The following is a 24071-nucleotide window of genomic DNA, read 5'->3' on the forward strand; positions in this document are numbered from 1 at the left end:
GTGGGGCTCAGTGAGAGAAGAGGGGCTTCAAAGGAGACGTGAGTGCAGAGAGAGGAATGAGGATTCAGTGAAATACACAGGGGCTTGGTGAGGGTGAGAGGGTCTCAGAGAGAGGCTGGGGGCACAGAGAGGAAGCTGGCGGAACAGAAGGAGATGGGGCTCAGACGGGGAGCTGTAGACTGAGAGGGGAATGGGGCCTGGGGGCACGAAGGCTCAGGTAGGGGAACAAGGGACAAAGGGGAGAATCAATCTGGGGAGGGGTGGGTGCCCACCATCCACCCCAGCTCAGGGAGGAGGAGGCCGGGACTGTGGAGGGCCGCACCAGAACAAAGCCCCCGGAGAGCAGCCCATCCTGAAGCCCAGCTGACAGACCCTGAGCTAATTATCTTTAATGAGCAGCTGGGCCCCCTTTCCTGGGATTTGCATTTGCAGTGGTAATCAGCACAGCAGCACCTCCATGGATATGATTCCAGGAGCCGAGGTAAAGTCTCAGGAGGGGCTTCCCTGGCCTCGTGTAGGGCTGGGGAAGGTGTCATTTTGCCTCCCCTGCAGATTAGGGGATTTTGGAAGGCAATGTCCACTGGAGGCAGGGGCTGGCATCAATTATCCATCTCAGCCATGGCCAGGGGTGTGGGTCCTGGGGAGGGTACCGGGGTTGTAGCCCTCACAAATCCTAAGATATTAGGCTTGGAGCCCCTTAGATAGTGCAGCTAGCCACCGTTGCAGAAGTGAGGGAATGAGCCAGAGAGGGGCAGTGTGTTGCTCAAGGTCTCACAGTACAACAGAAACGCTTGTGAGCCTGTCTGCGGCAGTCACTGTCCGAAACGCATTCCTGAATCCTCACTAGCAGCCCCATGAGTTGGTAAAAATAGTAGTCCTATTATTAACCCCATTTTACAGATGAGGACTGAGCAGTCACATAGCCTGGAGGCCTCACAGCTGGGATTTGAACCCAGTTATCCTGGCTGGTCCCTGCAAGGGTAGTAGGGCTCTCAGACCTGGGCTTCCCCTGGCCATGGGGGCTGACAGTGCCTCTCTCCCCCTCATTCCCCTCTCTGCAGGGATGCCAGTATGTTTTGTGCCCCTGGCAGGGTTGGGAGGTGAGACTTAAGTATAAATAAATAAACAGGGAGCAGATGGTGGGGGGGGGTGGGGGACAGGCAGGGGCAGGGCCAGGGCCTCCTACTTCTCCCTGGGAAAACATTACTGGGCCAGAGCAAATGGATTCCAGACTTAGGGCCTAAGAGCCCCCTCCTCAGCCCTGCTCTCTTGTCTGCTGGTCTGGGACCTGGCCCAGCCCTTGGGAGAAATTGTGGGCTGGGGCCACAATGGGTTCTGCCCATCTCTCATTTCCTCTCTTCTTCCTGTGTGACCTTGAGAAAGTCATTTTACCTCTCTGTGCCTCCATTTCCCGATCTGTCAAATGAGTGGAAGGAGAATGAGTGGAAGGAGGTGGTCGTTTCTGCTCCAGGGCCACCTCCTCAGGGAAGCCTTCCTTGATTTCCTCAGGAAGACTCTGTTAGAGCAACAGCTTAGAGTATCAGGAGAATATGGGTATCTGTGTCTTTCATCCCACAACAATCTATTCATCAGATATTTACTCACAGTCTACTACGTGCTGGCCACTATGCTACCCTCAAGGCTGAGAGTTTTTCTCCATAGCTCCAGCAGCTGGCCCACAATAGCTGCTAGTAAACACCTGTTTTGTAAATGAATGAATGAGTGGGTGGATGAAGGTGGAGACGAGAAGCTGTGATGTTTCCCAAATATGGAAACTGCATCAGTGGGGTGATGTTGGGAGTGGACCAAAGATGATGTGGGTGAACAGCAACAAGGTATTGAATAAAAAATTCACCATGAGAAACTCATTCACTGTCTCCCAGATTTTCCAATAGGCCAAGGAGAAATTCTCCAAGGATGCTGGTACCACCTTTCTAACACCTGTGGATCACTTGTGTGCTCTCACTCTCTCTTTCTCTCTCTCTCTCTCTCATCTGGAGATAGCTGGACCCAGAACTTCTACAGGCAATGGTATTCAGCTAGAATTTGAGAACATTGTTTTGTTTCCATTTTACTCATTTTTGTCACTTTTTATTTGTGGTAAGGGATTCTGATTTTTTATTTATGTTTAGATAATGCTGGTGGGAATGCTAACTGGCCCTGGAGAAACTTTGGAGAAGTGTTGGCATTTTCTGATAAAGTGATTTTCTGGGACCAGGCTGGTGCTGGGGGCCTGGTGTCACAAGGGAACTTGTGACAGTGATGGAAACATTCTCTGTTTTGATTGAGGTAGTGGTTACATGGGTGTGTATATTTGTCAAAATGTGTTGCACTGTACACTTTAAATGGATGCATTTTATTGTGTGTAAATTATACCTCAATAAAGTTGATTTAAAAACACATATATTGAATATATTTAAATTTCAGTCGGCCTCCCAAGGCTGACTGAAGATATTATGTACATAATATATATATTTAAGATATTAAGCACAGAAGCCCTGTGGGCGTGGCCAAGTCATGAAAGTTGTCCATCACACAGCACAGTTTGGGAAACATGGAGTCAGTGAATAAATGGATAGATAGAAGACAGAATAGTGAATGAATGGGTAAATGAGCAAGTGAATGAATATCTACCCCATTTATGATAATGAGTCCATTCTCCACAGCCCCAACATGTCAGGTGGTCTTGATGAGGGGTTGTCCTTTCTCAGCTTGCCTAGCCCCCGTGATGGAGAGCTCACTACCTGATGACATAGCCCTTTCCAATGTCTTAACATTAGGACTATGTGAAAGACCTTTCCTCATATCCAGTTGGTCTTTCTGGTAACCCCCTGCTCTCTGTGGCTCCACAGACACATCTGCTCTCCTATCTGGGGACCACCCAAATGCCCCCTACCCCAGTCTGCTCTTCTCTCAGCTCTACACCCCAGATGCTTAGCTGCTCTGCCCACTAGGTTCCGCTTGCACAGAGCTTACATCATAGAAGGGCAGTAGGACAAAGAACATGTACACAGGCAAATAAAATAATTACAAACTATGAAGGAAAAAAGCAGGGTGAGAATATTGGGGAAACTCTGGGGGAGATGAGGGAGCAAGGGAAGGCCCTGTAAGGATTTGATATTTGAGCTGAGTCCTAAAGGATGTGAAGAAGCCAGAAGAACCAGAGGAAGGGCCTTCCGGGCAGAGGCAAGAGCAAGTGCAAATGCCCTGAGGTCAGAAAGCAATTGGAAACTGTGAGGCAGCCAGCCTGGCTGGAGTGGGATGGGGGGTGGGGTGGGGGGTGGGAAGGGCAGGTCATTCAGGGCATTGATGGTGAGAGCCTGGAATTGTTTTCTAAATTTGATCCTAAAATACTTTTAAGCAAAGGGTGTTATAATATGACTTACATTTTAGTAGACAATAAATACATACTGAATCAAAAGTAACTGAAGACCCTTCCAGTTCCAGCAGTTCGGTACTTCCATAGTGATAATGATATGCCTTCAAAGGACAATGAGTGGCCTCCAGGATGGGTCTGACTAGGTTTGAATCTTGGTTCTGCCTCATCCTTGCTGTGTGACTGTGGGCAAGGGGCCTCATCCCTCTGAGCCTCAGTTTCCTCATCTGCAAAGTGGGGATAATAGATGTACCCACCTCATGTGGTTGTTGTGAGGATGAAATGCCTTTACATTTGGGAAGCATTTAAATAACATCGTAAGTGCTCTCATTTGTTAAATAAAACAAAAAAAGGTGAGGACACAGAGAGCAAGATGATTAATCCTTTTTCAATCTCTTCTGGTCCTGGAGAGAGTCCTGGATTGGTGGAGGTGGGGTGGGTCTCTCAAACATTTGCTACTGAGAGCTAGAGGAAGAGAGAGAGGGAGAGAGAGAGAGGGGGAGAGAGATTGCACAGCCTCAGTCAGATATGGACAAAGTTAGTAACAGTGTTATATTTACACTGTTTACATTGACAGTCACATTTATTTATGTCACGGGCTACTGATTTTCCATTTAGTCCAGCTATCTCAAGTTTCCTTAAAAAATATTTGTTTGTTTAAGTAAAACAAAAGCAAATAGATTTAATGGTTCAAAAACAGTGGTCCCTGAAGGTGATACTAAGTACTCCTGTCCCAAGTGGCCCAAATTGTGAAGGAGGCTCTTGACAGAATTTTAAGAAACATTTTTCTAACTTCATCTCCTCTTTGTGCCCTTGAGGAACTGGAGGCCCTACTGTGTGTCCTGTGCTTGGCCGAGTCCCCCAGGACACCAGCAGCAGAGTGGGATTCACCCCGGGGACTGTGTCTACATTCTGGCCTGCAGTGAAGTTTCTGGAAAGGGCTGGTGGACACTCAAATCTGGGGGTCACCAGAGTCCTCCCTCTCACTCTCATCCCTCAGATCCAGTTCCATCCGTTGGAAAATTCTGGGGCTCCATCTTCAAATTACATCCAGATTCTGATCACTTCTCTCCACCCTGATCCGATCCACCAACCATCACCTGGGGCCCTGGTGACAGAGCAACCTCCACTTCACCCCCTTCCCATCCCTGCTCCACTCAGCAGCCAGAGCCACCCAGTCCCTCCTCTGCTCCAAGCCTTACATGGCTCCCAGCCAAAGTCCCAGGCTGACAGTGCCCACCTCTCCCACCTCATCAGCTGCCCAGCCCAGCCTTGTCCCATCCAGGCTGCCCCCACCACACTGGCTGCCTTGCTGTTTCTTGGATCCTCCAAGCAGGCTCCCACCTCAGGGCTTTTGCACGTGCTGTTCCTCCTGCTTGAAACACGCTTCCCTCTGACATCCACAGGGCTTCTTTCCTCTCTGCTCAGGTTGATGCCCCCTCCTCAGAGAGGTCCCATACCTGAATGAAGTGGATGTTTCCCATCTCATTCTTTCTTCTTCCCCTGCTTTTCCCTCACAGCCCTTATCACTATCGGATACTGCAGTTTACATTTTACGTATATTTCGTGTGTTTTTCTTGCTCTTCTCCCCTGAGTGGACTTCAAGAGAATGAGAGTTTCCATCTGTTTTGTACTCTGATGTTCCCAGCACCTGGAGCAGTGTCTGGTGCCCAGTAGGTGCATATGGGAGAATGAACGTCCAGGGAGTGTGTGAAGGGTGGGGGGCAGCCACTCCCAGCCCCCTCCGTGGCCCCTTGGTCCCCTCTCTGGGCATGGCGTCCCTCTCTCCCTGTCCTCACCCCCTCAACCCTCAAGGGCAGCACAGGACAGCGAAGCTTCTCTTTCAGGGGAAAGGTTTTCAGATGCAGGCAGACCCTCCTTCAACTCCTCCTCCCCCTACAAGCCCAACAGGAGCCAGCAGTTGCGGTGCCTTCCACGGAGAGTCCTCAAAAGATGGGGAGACTTGGGGCGGACACATGCTGGGTGCTCCTGGGCAAGCCAGGGACCTGCTCCCAGCCCTGTGTCCTCAGCTGGAAGGAGGTAAGACCAATGAGCAATGAACAGCTCTTGGGGAGCCTATTTTACAGACAAGGAAACTGAGGCTCAAGAGGTGAATTTGTCTCCAGGACAACTGGAGCCAGCGTTCCCTTCTCTGTAAAAGGGGTATGATAACTCCTCCCTCCTAAGTTTGCTGTGAGGATCAAACGAGTTCAATAAAGCCTTTAAGCCTTTAGTAGGGTCTGGCACACAGTAGGTGCTCAAGAAATGTTGGCTACTATTGCTGTTGTTCTGCGAGGTGAACGTGCTCACCAAGGTCCCATGGCCAGCAGGTGACAAGCCAAGATTCCATCGGAGGTCTGTCGAAAGTGATTCCCCCTCACAACCACAAAATAATAACAATAATAGTAATGGCAACAACAACAATAATAGTAACACCATCACCAGCATTTTCCACCCCATGCTGTAGCTCTAAGATCGTCAGGTGGCAGCACCTGCCCCGCGCCCACACCCGGGGCCACTGGCGCCGGTGCCTCCTGCCCCCCATCCCCCGCTGCCTCCCGGGGGACAGGTCGGCGGCCCGCCCAACCTCCCGCTGGGGGCGCCCCCAGATCCCGCCGTCCGGGGATCCCCCGCGGGGGAGGAGAGCCCAGCTCCGGGGCTCTGGAAGGAGCCGCGCGGCCTGGAAGACATTACACGGCTGTCGGCCGGGGGGCGTCGCGCGGAGTTCCGGAGGGGGTCCCGGCGGCAGCGCGCCGGGGGAGGGGACGGCCCCACCACAAAGCGCGCTTTGTTCTGCGCTCCCCCTGGGAGCTGGAACCAATGGATTGGCGGCAGCTGAGGTCATCTGTCAGGCAGCGCCGGGGGGTCAGGCCCGGGGAAGGGGCCGCCGGGGAGGGCGGGGCGGATGGGCCGGCGGGGGGTCCGTGTGTGCGGCCGATTAACCCGGCTGCGCTCGCCAGGCCCCCGTGGCAGGTCGCTGCTACGCTTCGGGCCTCAGTTTACCCATCTGTCCAACAGGGAAGATAATTTCCTCCCCGTCCACCTGTCGGGACGACTGCATCCGGTATGGAAGTGGTGATGACGGTATGACGATGATGGTGGTGGTGGTGGCCTTTCTGTGATGAGCACTCCCTATGTTCCTGCTCGACAGAAGATCTGGAGTCGGGATGCGAACCCCAGAGGCTGCCTGGGAACATGGAAGCAAATGTGGCTTGTCTGGGAGGCAGGGAGAGACGCCTTGCAGCCCCTATCCGGTTCCCAGCTTTGACCCTGGATGCCAGACTTGGCCTACCTTTTGCCAGGGCTGACAGGTGGAGCTGCCCAGACCTAGCCCAGGGAGCCTCTGGAGCTCATCCTTGGGGGCCCCCTGGTCGAGGGTAGAGTAGGGCTGCACGCCCCCACCCTCTCCAAGACAGGTGTTTTTTCTGACTGGAGACAGATCAGGGTCTGACCACTTTACCCTCCTAAAACTAGATCCCATTTATTAATTCATTCACATCCCCATCTGCGTGTGCCTCAGCATTCCTGTCCATACAATGAGACAATTAGGATTCTAACCATTTGACACAGGGCCCCCTGGGGGATGAGGCCATCGAATCCCCATAAATTGCCCGAAAGACTTGTGTGTGTGTGTCTTTCTGGAGAAAGGGCTCACAGATTTCTTTCAGATTCTCAACTGTGTTCATGACCCAAAACAGGTTAAGAAGCACCGGCTGGAGTGCAGGGATGGAAAGCTGCCCCCCAAACTCTGGGAAAGGCACTTGGAACAGCCAATCTGGAGAGCAATTTGCCAGCACCTATGCACCAGCTAGGTGGTCCCACTCCTATGTACACAATTGAGTGAGCACAGAGTTGATGGCAGAAGGTGTTCACAGCAGCAAATAACAGTAACCCCCCAAATGGCCGTTAACAGGAGAATGAATAATACATGGTTATATACAGACCCTGGCATGCCATGCAGCAATTCAAAGAATGAGCTACACCTATGTGGAATTTATTCATTTCACATAGTTATTGAATAACTGCTATGTGTCAGGTGGTTCTTGGCACTGGGCCTATGGTCATAAGACAGATCAAGTCCTGCCTCAAGAACTTACGTTCTAGTGGACGAGACAGTCATAAACAGAAACAGAAGATAATTGCAGGGAGTGCGATAAATGCCATGAAAAAATAAAACAGTGCATGATAAAATGATGGGGGAGGGGGCTGTTTTAGACAGTATGGTCAGGAAGGCCCCTCTGAGGAAGCAACCAGGAGGGATACTCTGAGAAGAGCAAAGGCACTAATGGGGTGGATGGCTAAGGTGCATCGCCAGGGAAGAAATGTGATCTGCAAAAGAAAGTAAAAAAAGAAAACATTCCTTACTTATACGCACACACACACAGCTACTAAGTTAGAAAAAGGTCTGGAAGGGTATACGCCAAATTCATGAAGATAATTGCCAAGAGTAGGGAGGCACTAGGACTCATGGTGGGCTTCTGCTTGCTTCTCATATTTTATTTTGTTAATATTTAATTATTTAGCAGTTTGCTACCTTAATGTTTAAAAGGTGAATATATGCACATATAACTTGTGAAAATGAAACATTAAAAAAGTCTACCATGGTGAAACGGTTGGTCCCAGGGCAGTAAGGGAAATAAGGGGTCCCTACACACTGCCTTTCACTGGACGCAAGTTCCCTGGGGCAGTAGTTTGTTTTGGGAGGGGACACACTTTTGGATCAGGGGGACCCCAGAAGAGGCATGTAGCTCACCCTGGAGGATCTGGAAGCTTCTTGGAGGAGGTGCCGCCTTTGCTGAGCTTGAGACCATTTGACATAGCACACCCAGTGTAGAGACCCTAGTCTCCTAAGACAGGCCTGGAGAGGCCATGATGTGTACAAGGCCACAGAGAAAGATTGGACAGGTAAGTAAACCTGAAACTCCAAACTCCCAGCCGGGTCTCCTTCTCCTACCTGAACCCCTGGCTCCTCTGGGCCGCTGACGGGCATCCCTCACAGCCAGACACCCTCCATCCATCCCCTTCCCACAGCAGTTGCTCTGCGGGCTGGAGGCCCAGCCTAGCTCGGGCAGGCCAGAAAGCAGCACCACCTGCTGGCCTAAGTGGGAAATGCAGCTCTCAGCCTCCACGGAGAGCAACCAGCAGGTTTCACCCTTCAAAACCCAGCTCCTCTTCCTTAAGAACGACAATCCCTCCCGCTCCAAGTCTGTTGTGCAGCCTCCTCCCAGTGCCTAGCAGTATGCCTAGCACTGCCTGCTTGGGCCTTATCTGTATGAAGGGAAAGTCCTTTCAAGAAGGGGTAACCACTGTGCTACTCTACCTCAGTGGGTGCAGGTTTCTTACATGAAACAGTGGCACCTCATGACAGCAGCTTACAAAGCATGCCCTCAGCTTCCTCACCCTCACTACAAACCTCAGGGGTAAAGTCCATTAGACAGCTTGGAAAAAGCGCCAGGGAAGGGCCTGTCCAATTTCATATGGAATTGGTGCACAAGCTGGTTCCAGAACATGGATCTCCTGGGAGCCAGCTCTTTCTTCTCCATTGGAGGTGAAGGGAATGTCACCATATTTGAAAATAATTGATGCCATCTAGGTCAGTGGTTCTCACCTTGTGGTCCCTGAACAGCAGCATCAGCATCACCTGGGAATTTGGCAGGCAAGCAAATTCTCAGGCTCCATCCCAGACCTTCTGAATCAGCACCTCTGGGGGTGTGGTCCAGCCATCTGTGCTTAGCAAACCCGTTTGAGAACCTGAGCCATTGGTCTAAAGCAATTATGCCTCCCTTTTTATTAAATAAACTTTTATTTGGGAATGATTTTCAATGTACAGAAAAGTTGCAAATATAATACAGATAGTTCCCATATACTCTGCACCCAGCCTACCCCAATGTCAACATTCATAAAATTATCTAAAATCCAGACCTCATTCAGATTTCCAGTTTTTCCATTAAGGTCCTTTTGTTGTTGTTTTTCCAAGATCCAATCCAGGATATCACACAGCATTTATGACTACATACGTTTTAAATTCCATTGGTCACCTCAGTCATTTTCCCTGGGACAGAGAATGGGTGGGAGAGCTGTTGTCTTCATTACTGAGCAGGAGAAACTGAAGCTTGAAAACAGCAAGTGACCTAGTTCCCTTAGCAGGGCAGTGAGAGCAAGGCCCGCCTCACTCTGCACCCTTCCTCTATCTCTTCCCTTCCCCCCAGGACTCTAGGATTTCAGAAGTCCCTTTGGAACGTCCCACCTGGCCTACCCATTCCCCCTAACCCACCAGTACAGATGATGAGAGATGCCCCTCCTAGAGTGCGCCCAGCCCTGGGAGAGACCACCCACTGCCCCATCACTTCCTTCCCTCTGCAGGGCCAGGACAGTGTCTAGTGTCTTAGTGACCTCAGCCTGGACACAGCAAGGCTCCATACAAGAGAGAGAGGAACAGTGAGAAAGAAACACTGTTATTTGCTTATCCAAAGTCATCTGTGATAGGTGGGAAAAAATGCCACGAATCCTTTGTAGCTTCTCCAAGAGGTATAGTCTGTTTCCCCAGCCCTTGAATCTAAGCCAAACTTTTGATTTGCTCTGGCCAGAAGGACTTAGCAGAAGTGACGTTGTACCAATTCTGACCTAAAACTCAAAAAACCCTTGGAGCTTCTCCTCTCTCTCCCCCTTCCTCTTCCCCTCCCTCCACACACACACACCTCCCTCCCTCTCCCTCTCTCTTTGAGCCCTGATGATATCATGAAAATAAGCCTGAACTAACCTGCTGGAGAGGACACATGGAGGAGAACCAAGTCACCCAGCCAATAGCCTACCTACTGCCAGACAAGTGAGTCAGGCTATCCAAGACCATCCAGCCCCATCTGGGGTGACAGCTGATTGCATACAACCCCATGAGTGACCCTAAGCAAGATCAGCAGAACTGCCCAGATGAGCCCAGCCCAAATTGCCAATCCAAAGAATTTTAGGTAAATATACAACTTGTTTTTAGCTGCCAAGTTCTGGAATGGTTTGTTGCACAGCAACGGCTAACTGATACACAATTCCTCACTTCTCTCTTGTTAATGGGATTCCAATATTATTTAGGAGGCAGTGTGCCAGTTCTAGGGGATGGTATATGATTGATTTACTAAACTGTTTGACAGCTGTGTTCCTGCCGTATTAGCTTTCTTTGCAGCTAGGGGTGGCGACTGTACCTGGTTTGGGCCAAGGAGACCTAAGTAGAAATACACAGGGGAAGACAGCAGGAAACAGGCCTCTGAAAAAGGCCTGACTTTATGATAGAAGTTGACAGGTCCAGCTGGCTGGGCCCTTCTTCCTCCCCAACTCCGTTCTTCCTTGAACACAGTCATGATTGCTGGAGGTACAGCAGCCATCCTGTGACCAAGAAGTGACATGCAATGTGGGAAAGGCTGAAAGGATCACAGAGACGTGTGCCATAACTTTGCTGAGTTATTAAACCAATACCATTAGCCAACTGTCTCCAGAATTCATGCTATGTGGAAAAACAAACTTCTCTGTGTTTAAGCCACTGGAACCTAGGCTTTCCTTTACTTGCAGATGAATGTATTCACATGATATGATATATAGAGACAGAAATGCAAAAGGATCCTTGTCCTTGGGAATCTGGAGCCAGCAGCATGTGGCTCTCCAAACCCATCTCCTTTCTCATTTCACCCTCTCAATAACCCCTCAAGAGCAAACACACGACCCATTTTCCCTGAGGTGGGAAGTGGGGCTCCCACACTGTTCAGTCATGAGTCCAAGGTCTCGCAGCTAAGAAAGAGGGTGCTTCGAGTTAGACCTGCCCCCCAGGCACAAAGAGAATGCATCCCTGCTACACCTTTGCATGGCTCAGTCCACTGGAGGCCAGGTGTGTCTTCTGGGTTCGTGGCAGTGGTGGTTGGCGCCAAGGAGGCTGTTACTGCAAGTCCGGCGTGGAAGCGCCTAGGTACACCCTTAGGTCTGAGAGGGTGGACTGCACAAGCTTGGCAGGGATGGTCTCTCGCTGCAGCTGCTGGTAGGCCGCATAGCGGTGGCAGCCCCCAAAGGAGTAGAAGTAGTCACCACCCTGAGCCCCTTTGATCCAGAGGACGTCGATGGGGGGCACGCTGTCTGGATCCTCCTGGAGAGAAGAGGGCGCAAGGTGAATGAGCGTGGCACAGTGCTGGACAGTTTGCAAAGCAGACTTTATTAACCTGGGCTGAGCTCCTCCAGGTGCTCAAGCTGGCTCGTGCTGGCTCGTGAGAGGCAACTGTTACAGAGGCAACTGTCAGTTGGTTGACATCACCTTGGTAGCTGGTACTCTCAGCCACGGTGAGAGTATTTACACCAGGGGAATGGGCAGATGCTACAAATCAGGGCTCCCCCACCCAGGCTGTTAACCATTTATCAGACCACATGTATATTACCTGTCACTGTTCTAGACTCTGGGAATAAGGTACAGGCACAGCCCCTGCCTTCATGGGACTTTGGTCTAGTGGGGCTGATGGAATGGAGAAGTGAATGTTAGAGTGATAAATGCTATGAAGACAATAATGCAGGTTGACATGACGGGGATGGGGGTCCACAAGGCCTCTCAGAGGTGGCAGTGGAGCAGAGACCTGAACACAGAGAAGTCCCCTGGGGAAGACAGAGAGGTGGAGTCATTTAAAGAAAGAGCCTGACTGCCAGGTTCAAATCTCAGGTCTGCCACTTAAATGCTCTGTGACCTTTGGCAATTCATATTTGTGCCTCAGTTGCCCCATCTATCAAATGGGGATGAAGATGACACACCCACCTCATAGAACTGTCGGGTTGAGTTAATAGACATAAGCTGCTTCAGACAACACTTGGCACATGGAACGTGCTCAGTAATACACACTGTGTATTACCCATGGGAAGGGCATTCCAGGCAGAGTGAACAGCAAATGCAAAAGGTCTGAGGCCAGAACAAGCTCACTGTATTGCAGGCATGGCAAGGAGGCCAGTGTGATCAGAGTGGACTCGGGGGATTGAGAAGTAGAAGAGGTCAGAAAGGTAGCAGGGGGTAGGCCCTGGAGCGTTTTATTTATCTTATTTTTTTCTTCTAGTTTTATTGAGATATAGTCAACATACAGCACTGTGTAAGCTTCAGGTGTACAACATAATGATTTGACTTACAAACATCATGAAGTGATGACTACAGTAAGTTTAGTGAACACCCATCATCTCATATAGACACAAAATTACAGAAATGGAAAAAAAATGTTTTCCTTGTGATGAAAACGCTTAGGATTTTACTCTCTCAGCAACTTTCATATATAATGTACAGCGGTGTTCATTATGTCTATCATGTTGTACATTACATCCCTAATACTTCCCTTATAACAGAAGTTAGTACCTTTTGACCACCTTCATACACTTCTCCCTCTCCTTACCCCCCTCCCCACCCAGTCAATCACAAAGCTGGTCTCTTTTCCTAAGAGTTTGTTTATTTGTTTTTGAAATATAATTGACCTACAATACTATGTTAGTTCCTGGTACACAACACAGTGATTGGATATTTCTATACATTTCAAAACGATCCCCATGATTCAGTCTCGTTAATCCTCTGTCACTACAAAAAGATACTACATAGTTATTGACTATATTCCCCACACTGTACATTTCATACCCATGACTCATTTACTTTATAACTGAACGTTTATACCTCTTAGGCCCTGGAGTGTTTTAAACAGGGGAGGGTGACATGATCTGAAGAACATTCTAGAAAGTTGTCCTGGGAAAGCAGGCTTGGTGAAGTGGACAGAGGCAAAAGCAGGGAAGATAGAGGCGAGGCCTCAGCAGGTATTCACCAGAAGTCGCTGTCCTGGGTGAGGGCATGGAGGGGTCACGGAGAGGTAGAAAGGTTTGGGACATGTTTAGGGGGAAGATCCCGGGGTAGGGGTGAATGTGAGGAGAAGAGAAAGAAGAGAATATAAGTTGACTTCCTGTTACGGGCCTGAGCATCTAGATGGAGAATGCGTAGTCCTCTACATAGGGAAAGCCTGGGGCAGGGAGGGATGGGGTAGGGGGGGAGACCGAATTAAGTGTGAGCTGCTAGAAGACCTCCCACCACTGGCTCTCACTGGCTCTCTTATTAGGCTGCTTTGATGGATTCATTCTTCCATTGATCCTAGAAATGATTATTAAGCAGTAAGACCCAGCAGTTATAAGCTGGGGCCCTTGAACCAGGCACACCTGAATTTGAACCTCAGCTCCTACACAGGGCAGTGGGGCGGGGGGTGGGGGGAGTGTGGGCGGGGGTGGTAAGCAAGTGGCCTTGACACTGGGCATTGTTCCTCATCTGCAAAATGGGAACAGACACCCTACAGGCTGCTGATGAAGTCAGGGAGCTGATGCAAGTGAGGCGCGGAGCACAGCTTGCCCGGCAGTGGAGCAGCAAAGAGAGGCAGCTGTGCCAGGCAGGCCTTGTGCTGGGCACCAGGGGTGTGACGATGGGTGGGCAGAATAATGGCCCCCAAAGATGTCCATGTCCTAATCCCTGGAGCCTGTGAATATGTTACTCACGTGGCATAGGAACTTTGCAGATGGAATTAAGTTAAGGATCTTGAGATGGGGAGGTTATCCTGGGTTATCCAGACAGGCCAAATGTAATCACCAGAGACCTTAAAGGTGGAAGAGAGAGGAACAAGAGGAGGTCTGATGTTGCTGGCTTTGAAGACAGAGGAGAGAGGTCATGAGCCAAAAATGTGGGTGGCCTCTAGAAGCTGGGAAAGACAAGGAAATGGATTCTCCCCTAGAGCCTCTGGAAAAGAATGCAGCCCCGCTGATACCTTGATTTTAGCCTAGCGAGACCCATTTTGGACTTCTGAACTACAGAACTATAAAATAATAAAATCTGTCTTTGTTTTACGCCACTAAGTTTCTGGTGTTTGTTACAGTAGCCACTGAAAACTAACACATATGGTAACCAAAGAGAGGCCTGGTTTTTGCCTCACAGAGCATATCGTTCTGGCTTGGAAGACAGGTGACTGAGGCCATTACAAGCCAGTAGGATCAGAGGTATGCTGGTGGGCATGCAGGTGGCTGGGGGCCCACAGGAGGCCCCTAACCCAGCAGGGGCTGTCAGGGAAGACACTGACACTGACAGGAAGAGCAAAAAGGAGTTAGAAACAGTAAAGAGATGAAAGAGTTTTACTGGCAGGGGAAAAGCTTGTGCAAAGGCCCAGGAGTGGGAGAGTGCATCCCTGGCCAGATCCATCACAAACAGCCAGGCACCGTGCTAGTGTTATGGAAATAGTCAAGACAGGACAAAATCCCTGCTCCTGTGGAGTTCACATGAGAGGGAGAGGAGAGATAATAAAACACAAACAAATGTATAATGTAACTCAGGTGGACATAAGTGCTTCAAGGAGAAATACCTCAGGTTAGGGGGAGAGCTATAGAGGCCTGGGCTGATGGGAGGCAGGCACCTGACCCAAGAGAGGGAGCAAGCCCTGTGGCTACCTGGGAAGCAGTTCCAGGCAGTGGGAACAGCAGTGTAAACTCTACAGGACTGAAAGACAATCGGGCTAGCAGTAGAGGTGTTTGGTAGGTCACACATGGCCACCTTCCAAGGGTCTGGGGGAGGGGGACAAGATGCCATGCAGGCCTAACCTGACACACACGTCCCCTCCTTCCCCCGAATTTTCTGCCAGGATCACCCCAGCCTTCTTGAGCACTTCTGTGATGCAGCTGACTCCGTCCTCCCCAGTTCCAGTTCAAACAAGGCCCTCCCAGCAGACAGGACACCCCCAATCCCACTGCCACTGCCTGAAGTGACCACATAGGTTATCTCAGGATAAGGTGGTGGCCATGCATCTGGGCACTGGGGACAGGCTGTGCCACTTTCTAAAGTGCCTGACCTTGGACAAGTTGCTTGAATCCTCTTGTGTCTCATTTCCTCGTCTGTAAGAAGAACAACAGTAGTAGTATCTACCTCATAGGGTTGGCATGAAGAAGCTCAGTTACTTAAAACAGCTCCTGGCCACTTCAAGTACTATATAGGAATCAGGATCGTTGTTTTAATCATCTCCTCCAATCTCCCTGCTCAATGACTAAACAGAGGCCCAGAGAGGCCCAGCCACTTGCTCAAGGTCACACAGCAAATACCGTGCTCCGGCTGAGACTGAACCAGTCCCGTCTCGCGTCCAGCGCGACCTCCCTCCTTCGAAGCCCTCCCAGCGGCCGGCTTCCCCGGGGCCTCACCCGAATCGTGTCCACGAGGCTCTGCACCTTGGCTGGGTCCAGCACAGACGGCAGCGGCCGGATGAGCACGCTGAGAGGCACGTTGTGCACCGCAGTGATACAGCCCGAGTGGATGCTGCCGCCCGGCGCGCCGCCGCTCTGCCCAGCTCCCTCGGGCGCCCCCCGGCCAGCTCCGGCTCTGCCCAGGGCTCCTCCCGCGCGAAGACCCATCACGCAGCGGCCGCCGCCTGCGCGGTCTCGGGACGCGCCGCCTCCTCTCAGGTCTTTAACCCCGGCCGGGCTGTACCATTCCGCGCGGGCGGCGAGGGGCGCAGCCGCACAGCGCCTCTCTCCCCTGGCCCCACAGTGGTCTGGCCCACCCCCGAGCGCCCCTGCGGGACCTTCGCTCGGCTCTCCCGGCGTTGCGGGACGCGTGCGGAGCTCCGGCTCTCCGCTGGGGGGCGCCTCGCCGTCTCCCTTCTGCCGCGCGGCGTCCCGGGAGTGGAAGCGCCGGGGGAGGCTGACTCAGGGTGAGTCTGCAGGTCGTGGGACGGGAGGGGCGCGGGTGGCGCACAGTTCGGGGTTGACTCAGGGTCACGGGTGGCGGGGGCGGGGACACGGGTTGGAGGGGGCTGGACCTGCCCAGCGAGGGTGAGTCGGCAAAACCTGGCTCTTGGCTGCCCAGCCTTTGGATCCCTAGTGGAGGTGGTGATAATACCAATGACATTTGAAATACTACGAATCTGCTGAACCTGGTGCTGTGTCAGGCACTGTTCTAAACACTTTGCATGTACATTAACTTATTTAAACCTCAAAACAACCCTACAAGCTAGGTATGATTATTATTCCCATTTTACAGATGAGGAAACTGAGGCACAATGAGTTTTTTTTTTTTAAGTGATTTGCCCAAGGTCATGGAGTTAGTAAGTGGCTGAACCAGGGTTCAAATCCAGGCAGTCAGGCTCCAGAGTGCTCTCTCAACCCACCGCTGGTTGCCTCGGTTCAGCAAAAGTAACTGTAACAAGGAGCCTTTTGGAATCATGTTGACAGTGTGTGGGCCCTGCCCTGGAGTTCCACAATAATAGTCTTGTTGCATCCTCACAGCGCCACTAGGAAGTAGGTGTGATTGTTGAAGCACTTGTCCAAGATAGGGCCGCTGAAAATGAAAGTCAGATTATCTGAGCTCAGAGTCCCAGGCCACTTAAACACCTGCTTACAGATGAGGACACCAAAGCTGCAAGGGGTGGTGGTGATGACTTAGGTCCAAACATGCTGATTGCCATCCCCACTCTTCTGTTTAAAACTCTCCATCCCCTTGAGCCCAGGTTCAGCACCCAGTGTCCTCTGGAGCCAGAGGGAGGTAGGCTCCTGGTTTAAATCTCAGGTGTTTATCAGCATCTATGGCAACATTACGGCTTTGGCACAGATTGAACTGGGTTCAGATCCCATCTGGCCACTCACTAGCTGTGTGGTCTCAGGCAAGTTCCTTAACCTCTCTGAGCATCAGCCTTCTGTAAAATGGTTGTGAGGAGATTGTGAGGACACTCAGAGATCATGGCTGATAGAGGGCAGGGTTGGGGGTAAATCAGTGCTTACATAGTGGTAATCAAGGAAGGTGACTGGGGTACTTCCCTGGCCTTCCAGTGGTTAAGACTCTGCGGTTCCAATGCAAGGGGCGTGCGTTCGATCCCTGGTCAGGGAACTAAGATCCTACATGCTGCGCGGTGAGGCCAAAAAAAAAAAAAAAGGAAGGTGACTGGTTTCATGACAGACACCCAGAGTGCTGAAGAAGAGGCCGTGTTGACTGAGAGCACCAGGAAAGTTTCCCTGGAGGGGTGGTATTCACACTGGAAAATGGCTTGGTCCTGGAGAGTGAGAGGGAAGAAGCAGGTGATGGTTTAGGGTGTAGGATCTGGAATCACTTGAATGGCATGGATTTAAATCCTGGCTGCATCACCAACTAGCTGTGTGACATGTGTGTGTGTGTGTGTGTGTGTGTGTGTGTGTGTGGTGGGGTGTGCAATTTCTTTGTGCCTCGGTTTCTTCTCTCAATTGCCAGGGAGAGTAAATGAGAATAACGCATAAAGTGTTTAGAAAGGTACCTGGCATATAAAACATGCTGAATAGATAGGAGGGATATTCCAGCTAAACAGCTTGAGCAAAAGCGGGGAGGTGGCACAGCCCCAGGCCTGGCTGAAGACAGGCAAGGCTGGTTTGGTGGGTTTTCTCACCCTGGTTGTCACATGCATGGGGAATGCATACTCGCCTTCTCAGCTGGAGAAAAAGCAGAGAAGTTATCCCTGGGGGCGGGCTGGGTGGCTGTTGCACTGGCCAGTTGTGGACACTTTCTGAAGCCTCTGCAAAATGGGGTAATGCTGCCCATCACTCAAAGTTGTTGAGTGTGGTTTGGGAAGAAGCACATAATAAGTGCTCTGTGAATTGTGCAATACTCCATTTTGCTGTTGAAGATCATTCATGTTGGGTTTTTGTTTTGTTTTGTTTTTTTGCGGTACGCGGGCCTCTCACTGTTGTGGCCTCTCCCATTGTGGAGCACAGGCTCCGGACATGCAGGCTCAGCGGCCATGGCTCACGGGCCCAGCTGCTCCGCGGCATGTGGGATCTTCCCGGACCAGGGCACGAACCCGTGTCCCCTGCGTCGGCAGGCGGACTCTCAACCACTGCGCCACCAGGGAAGCCCCATGTTGGGTTTTTAATCTCTTGCAAACCTTGGAATGCTGAGGCCATTATGAATTTGACTTGAACCTTTCTCTTTCTGCAGTTTCACAATATAATCCCTCTGAGCATCTAAACCATACTTTGTTTCAGGATATAGAGCTAACACCCACACCTCAGTCCCAGAATTATTGAGAATTAGAGAATTTCATGAAGAGGGAAATTGTCCCTCTTAGAACCACTTCCTAATTTCAGAAAGTAAGAAGAGGCAGGGGGAACAGCTTCTAGGATGGAAAAATGGAGATTTGTCCTGAATCTCTCATCATGGTATGCCCAGTGAGACCCCAACTCCTGGCAACAAATTCTGTATGTTGAGAGACCGATGATTCAACTCAAAATGGCTTAAGCATTAAGAAGACTTGTATTTTCACATAATTAAGATGTCTGGAGGTAGACATATCCAAGATTGGCGAAGAGGTAGTTGAACAATGTCAGGTTCTTTCCAGCTTTTTGTACCATTATCCTCCATATTCTGGTTTTTATCCTCAGCCTTGCCCCTCATGGTCCCAAGATGGTAGCTGTAGCTCCAAGCATCACATACAACAGCTTTCAAAGGTGGAAGTTAGGACATCGACATCACTTTGTGCCTCTTTTTAAGAGTGAAAAAAGCTTTAGTAACCATCCCCTACATCCCCACCCCCCTGCCCAGGAGCCTTTTCCTTATGTCTCATTGGCAAGATTATATCACATTTCCATGCTTAAACCAATCCCTGGCAAGGGGAGTGGAATTACCCTGATTGGCTTAGCTTAATTGGCATTCACCTCTGTGCTCAAGAGGGTTTACCCTCCCCTGAAGTTCATGGCCTCTGATCCCTGAACAGAACTGGCAAGGCCTGGTGCTACAACCTAGTTTTCCTGTATGGTTCTTGGGCAGACCCCATGGAGGGGGAGAATTGAGGGGAAAGAGGACCTGCCCAATCAGCGGTTCTATTATATCAGCCCATTTGTCCCTAAACCAATGAGATGGAGACTTAAGCCTCGTGTTGGGATTAAGATGAGGTACCTTCCACTGGGGCTAATGTAAGCCTGGGACTGGAAGCTGGAGAAATTCTGGGATCTACACAATATCCTTTTGTTTTAGTTTGGATTCTCCTAAAGGTAGACCCTGAGACTAGGACTTGTGTGCAGGTAGTTACATTTGGGAGCTGCTCTAGTTATTATCACTGTAACATAAACTGATCCAAAATGTAGTGACATAAAACAACCATTTTATTATCCTCACAGATTCTGTGGGTCAGTTATTCAGACAGGGCACAGTGGGGACTGGTTGTCTCTTCTCTGAAATGTCTGGGCCATCAGCTGGGAGGTGACCCAAAAGCTGGGGGTGACTTGATGGCTGGGGCTGGAATCATCTGGGGGTGTCTTCACTTATACATGCATTGGACCATCCTGCCTATCAGCCAGAACACCTCCATGGGGCCTTTCCATGTGCCCTGGGCTTGCTCATAGCATGGCAGCTGGCTTCCAAGAATGAGTGTCACAAGAGAACCTGGCAGAAGCTTCCATGGCCTTTTCCAGTCTAGTCTTGGAAGTCATATTGGCATCATTTCTGTGGCATTCTGTTTGTGGGAGCTGTCACAACACCACCACTCCCCCCACACCAGGCTCAAGGGAAGGTACAGAGATTCCATCTCTTGATGGGAGGGGTAGCACGGTTCTAAAAGAGCTTGTTTCCACAAGGGAGATATTGTTGTAACCATCTTTGGAAGACAGTCTGCTGTAGGAGGTGATCCCAGGAAGGACTGGGGAAGGGAGAAATGCCAATACAGGGGATTCTGATGAGCAGGTTAACATGGTGGTTAAGTGGGGCTTACTCTTGCTGGAGACTCTGAGAGGAAGCATCATGCATCACAGTCATCCCTCTGACCGACAGGGGGGCTGTGTATCTTTATCCACTGACTCCTGTCCCTCACTGGTTGAGGGTGGCCTCAGGATGTTAAGCCTTTGCCATTTATGGGCTGCTCTATACTTGGACTGAGCAAGCACCTGAGGACCCGGAGGAAGCTTCCTGCTTCAGAGATGGCCCAAGGGAATAAGGGACAGGACATCGATAAATGTCTTTTCTGTCCAAACCTGCCAGAGTCCATGTTTGTGGTTTGCAACCAAAGGCCCTAGTTACCTGCTCTCCCCGTTCTGCTCCTGGGCTCCCTACTCTTCCCCTTCCCTTTCATTTTTGACAAAGAACCTTATACATCAGGTAATCAGGTATGCAGAGGACTTTCCTGAGTGTTTGGAAAGAGGAAAGGATTTCTGTTCCACAAAAGGAACATTAAATCTTATATTTCTCTACCCCTAAAATGCTCTTGTCTATTTCTATGGCTTGGCTTACAGAATTCTGCCATGTTGCTTGGTCCCATTCTCACTTTCTGTTTTCTCCTCCATCTCCTCTTTGTCCCCTCTACCAATCACTAAGTTCCTGTTCTTATTTTATGCAGAAAGTTTGCCTTTTTCTTCTGCAGCTTTGGTACCTGCTGAGCATCTCCTTGGGGCCTTGAGGTGGCTTCACACTTTAACTGCTTCTCCTCATAATCACAAGATGACTGCCAGTGCCAACTGGGGCAGCCTCCTTCTTTGTTCCTGTCAGTCAGCTCAGGCTGCTATAACAAAATACCTTAGACTGGCTGGCTTAAACATCAAACATTTACTTATCACAATTCTACAGGCTGGAAGTCTGAGATCAAGGTGCTGGCAGATTTGGTATCTGGAGAGAGCCCACTTCATGGTTCATAGATGGCCATCGTCTTGCTGTGTTCTTACACAGTGGAAGGGGTGAGAGAGCTCTCTGGGGTCTCTTCTTATAAGGGCACTGATCCTATTCATGAGAGCTCCATCCTTATGACCTAATCACCTCCCCAAAGTCCTACCTCCAAATGCCATCACGTTGGATATTAGTCTTCAACCTATGAATTTTAGGGGGACATAAACATTCAGTCTATAGCAGTTCACATCCAGGAGAAGAGAGAGAGAACCTCTCCCATAGCGAGATGGAATTAAAGCTTTTCTCTTTGGTCTGATTGAGCTAGCTCGAATCACATGACTACCCGCGATTAATAATATTCTCCAGGAATATACCATGTTCCGAGCTGCTTAAGTATGGGTGCTGGAACCTGTCTCCCACTGGGATGACTGTGATTGGTTTGGAGGAGACCAATCAGCCACACCCCTGGAGTCAGCCTCCCTTGAGGCCCCGGATGGGTTAAGTGATGGGTGGATGTCTAAACAAATGTGAGATTTGTCAATGAGGAAAGGGCAGAGCAAAGACCTGGGTGTCAGTGGTACAACCCCTTGGCCCACCTTTGATTTCAACTGAAGTTGTGGTGGGAAGGTCCATGCAAACCCAGACTCACCTAGCACCGCTGGCTTCCCAGCTCAAGCTTGCAGTGTCTTCCATATTTTCCATCCCTGTGGGAGTCTCCCAGAGGTGTTGGCTGTTGGGGACAGGACTGGTGAATAAAAGCCAGTCTTCCATTGTCATAGGTGGAAAATTGTGAGAGGCATGCCAGACCATTTGGACCTTTCTGGACCCTTCTCAGAGAATAACAGTACCCAGCCCCATTGCTGCAGCAACAACCCCCCTGACACACCCTCTGTCTCATTCTTCTTGCGCCCTCACTCCTGCTTCTTGGAATCACCTCCGAAATAAACCACTTGCACTCAAGCCTTTGCTTCTGGGGAGCCAAAACTAAGGCAAAACGGGAATTTCATGGGTCATCCCCAATAGTTCTGCACCTTGCCTGGGTTAAAATTATGGGCTTCCCTGGTGGCGCAGTGGTTGAGAGTCCGCCTGCTGATGCAGGGGACACAGGTTCGTGCCCCGGTCCGCAAAGATCCCACATGCCGCGGAGCGGCTAGGCCCGTGAGCCATGGCTGCTGAGCCTGCGTGTCGGGAGCCTGTGCTCCGCAATGTGAGAGGCCACAACAGTGAGAGGCCCGCATACCGCAAAAAAAAAAAAAAAAAAATACACACATCTTATTAGACATGTGACCTTGGGCCAGGCACCTGTCTGTGCCTTGGTTTCTTAACCTTCAAGATGGCCATCATAATGGCACCTAATTTGTGGAGTTGTTGAGAGAATGAAAAGAGGTGATGTAGGTAAAGTCCTTAGAACAGTGCCCAACACACTGTAAGTGCTCAATAAATATGAGCTGTTGGATTACATTTTAAATTAATAATAGATCTCGAAGGTCTCTCTGTTTGCACTTCTAGACTAGTCTCAATATATTTGCCCAGACCCTTGCTTGCAGGTGAAGAAAGCCAACGTGAATTAGCTTAATGAAAATGGAACACTTGGTTATGCCCTTGACTGTGGGGTGAAGCTGGGCCTCAGGGAAAAGTGGGTTCAGAGACTTTTTTCTGTCGCTTGGTGGAGGGACTACTTCCACATAACAGGAACGTGGCTGTCAACAGGGATTATATTTGACTTTTAGTAAGAGAAGCCTGACAAGAGAGGCTTAAAACACCCTAATGTGTTTCCTCTCATGAAAGAGAAGCTGGAAGTAGGAAGTCCAGGGCTGGGGTGACTGCTCCACCACCACTAGGGGCACAGGCCCTTTCTGTCAACTCCATCATTTTAGAGTAAGGTGTTATTCTCAGCGTCACCTCCTGGTTCAAGACTGCTGCTGAAGTGCCAGCCTGGAAGAAGGTGGAGAAATGGAAAGGCAAAGATATGACCCCCTCCTTTTTAGGGTGCTGTCTCAGAAGTTCCACATAACACTTTTCCTTGAATGTCATTGACCAGAATTTGGTCACATGGCCACCACTGGCTGCAAGGTCCGCTGGGATATGTAGTCTTCATTCAATGTGGCAATGTGCTTAGCTAACAATGGAGTTCTCTTACTAAGGAGGGAGAGAATGTATGCTGATAAGTAGCTAGCAATCTGAGCCACAGCTCTCAAGTTACAGGTCTTATGACTCAGAGAGGGAGAGAGGAAATTTCCAAGTTCTAGTCAGATGCTCACATCTGAACCAATCATCTATGGCTATGAGGGACAAAGACTGGTTTTTTTAGGCCTAAGCCACCGTTATTGATTATGACTTAAACGTGTGTAGTTCATTAAAAGATAATTACTGGTTATCTGCTATTGGCTAGGTACTGCACTAGACCCAGGAAATTTAATGATAAGCAAAAAGACACTGTCAGTCCCTTTCTCATGAGGCTTTAATCTAATGGGGGAGACAGAGAATAACCAAATAATCACACTGATTAAAGGGAAAGTGTGCATTGATGGTAAGTGCTGTGAACCAAGATCATGTGGTCCTTGGGGAAGTGATCATCCAGCTGAGAGATGAAGGATGAAAAGGCAATAACTAGTCAACAGTGGTGGTAATGGCAGTGCAAATGGAGTATGTTACTGGTGGTGAGAACAGCTCATGCAAAGCCCCTGTGGTAGGAGGGAGCAAAATTGCTAAACAGAGGTGGCTGGAACTCAAAGAGCAAAGGGGCTCATGGCTGAAGGTTCAGCTGGAGTGACAGAAAGAGTCAGATCAGGTAGGTCTTTGAAAGCTGGTTCCTCTCCCCCCTCCCCCCACACACAGTGGGAAGTCATTGAAGCATTCAGACAGGGAAGAGGAATGGGAGTGACATGATCAGATCTGCATTTTTAAAAAGATCCCTGTGGCCACTGTGGAGAGAGGGAGGGAGGTGGTGGAGGTAGAATGGATCCAGAGAGACCAGTGAGAAGGCTGGTCCAGTTGTCCAGGTAAGAGATGTTGGTAGCTATGGACTAGGGTGGAGACTGAGAAGACGAAGAGGAAAAACAAACAGAACCTGATGGA

The 24071-nt window shown here is 50.0% G+C and overlaps 1 protein-coding gene across 1 annotated transcript; it reads right to left on the reverse strand.

Annotated features, from left to right (window-relative positions):
• Window positions 1-9160: 9160 nt before the first annotated feature.
• SRXN1 (sulfiredoxin 1) lies at window positions 9161-16023 on the reverse strand. The gene is made up of 2 exons (XM_081256810.1): window positions 15584-16023; window positions 9161-11498 (listed from the first exon to the last, which is right to left on the reverse strand). The coding sequence occupies exons 1-2, from the start codon at window positions 15791-15793 to the stop codon at window positions 11295-11297; spliced, it is 414 nt and encodes a 137-aa protein (XP_081112936.1). The 5' UTR covers window positions 15794-16023; the 3' UTR covers window positions 9161-11294.
• Window positions 16024-24071: the final 8048 nt, after the last annotated feature.

The sequence above is a fragment of the Mesoplodon bidens genome (genome assembly GCF_964165515.1).
Source record: "Mesoplodon bidens genome assembly, chromosome: 15".
Classification (NCBI taxonomy): domain Eukaryota; kingdom Metazoa; phylum Chordata; class Mammalia; order Artiodactyla; family Ziphiidae; genus Mesoplodon; species Mesoplodon bidens.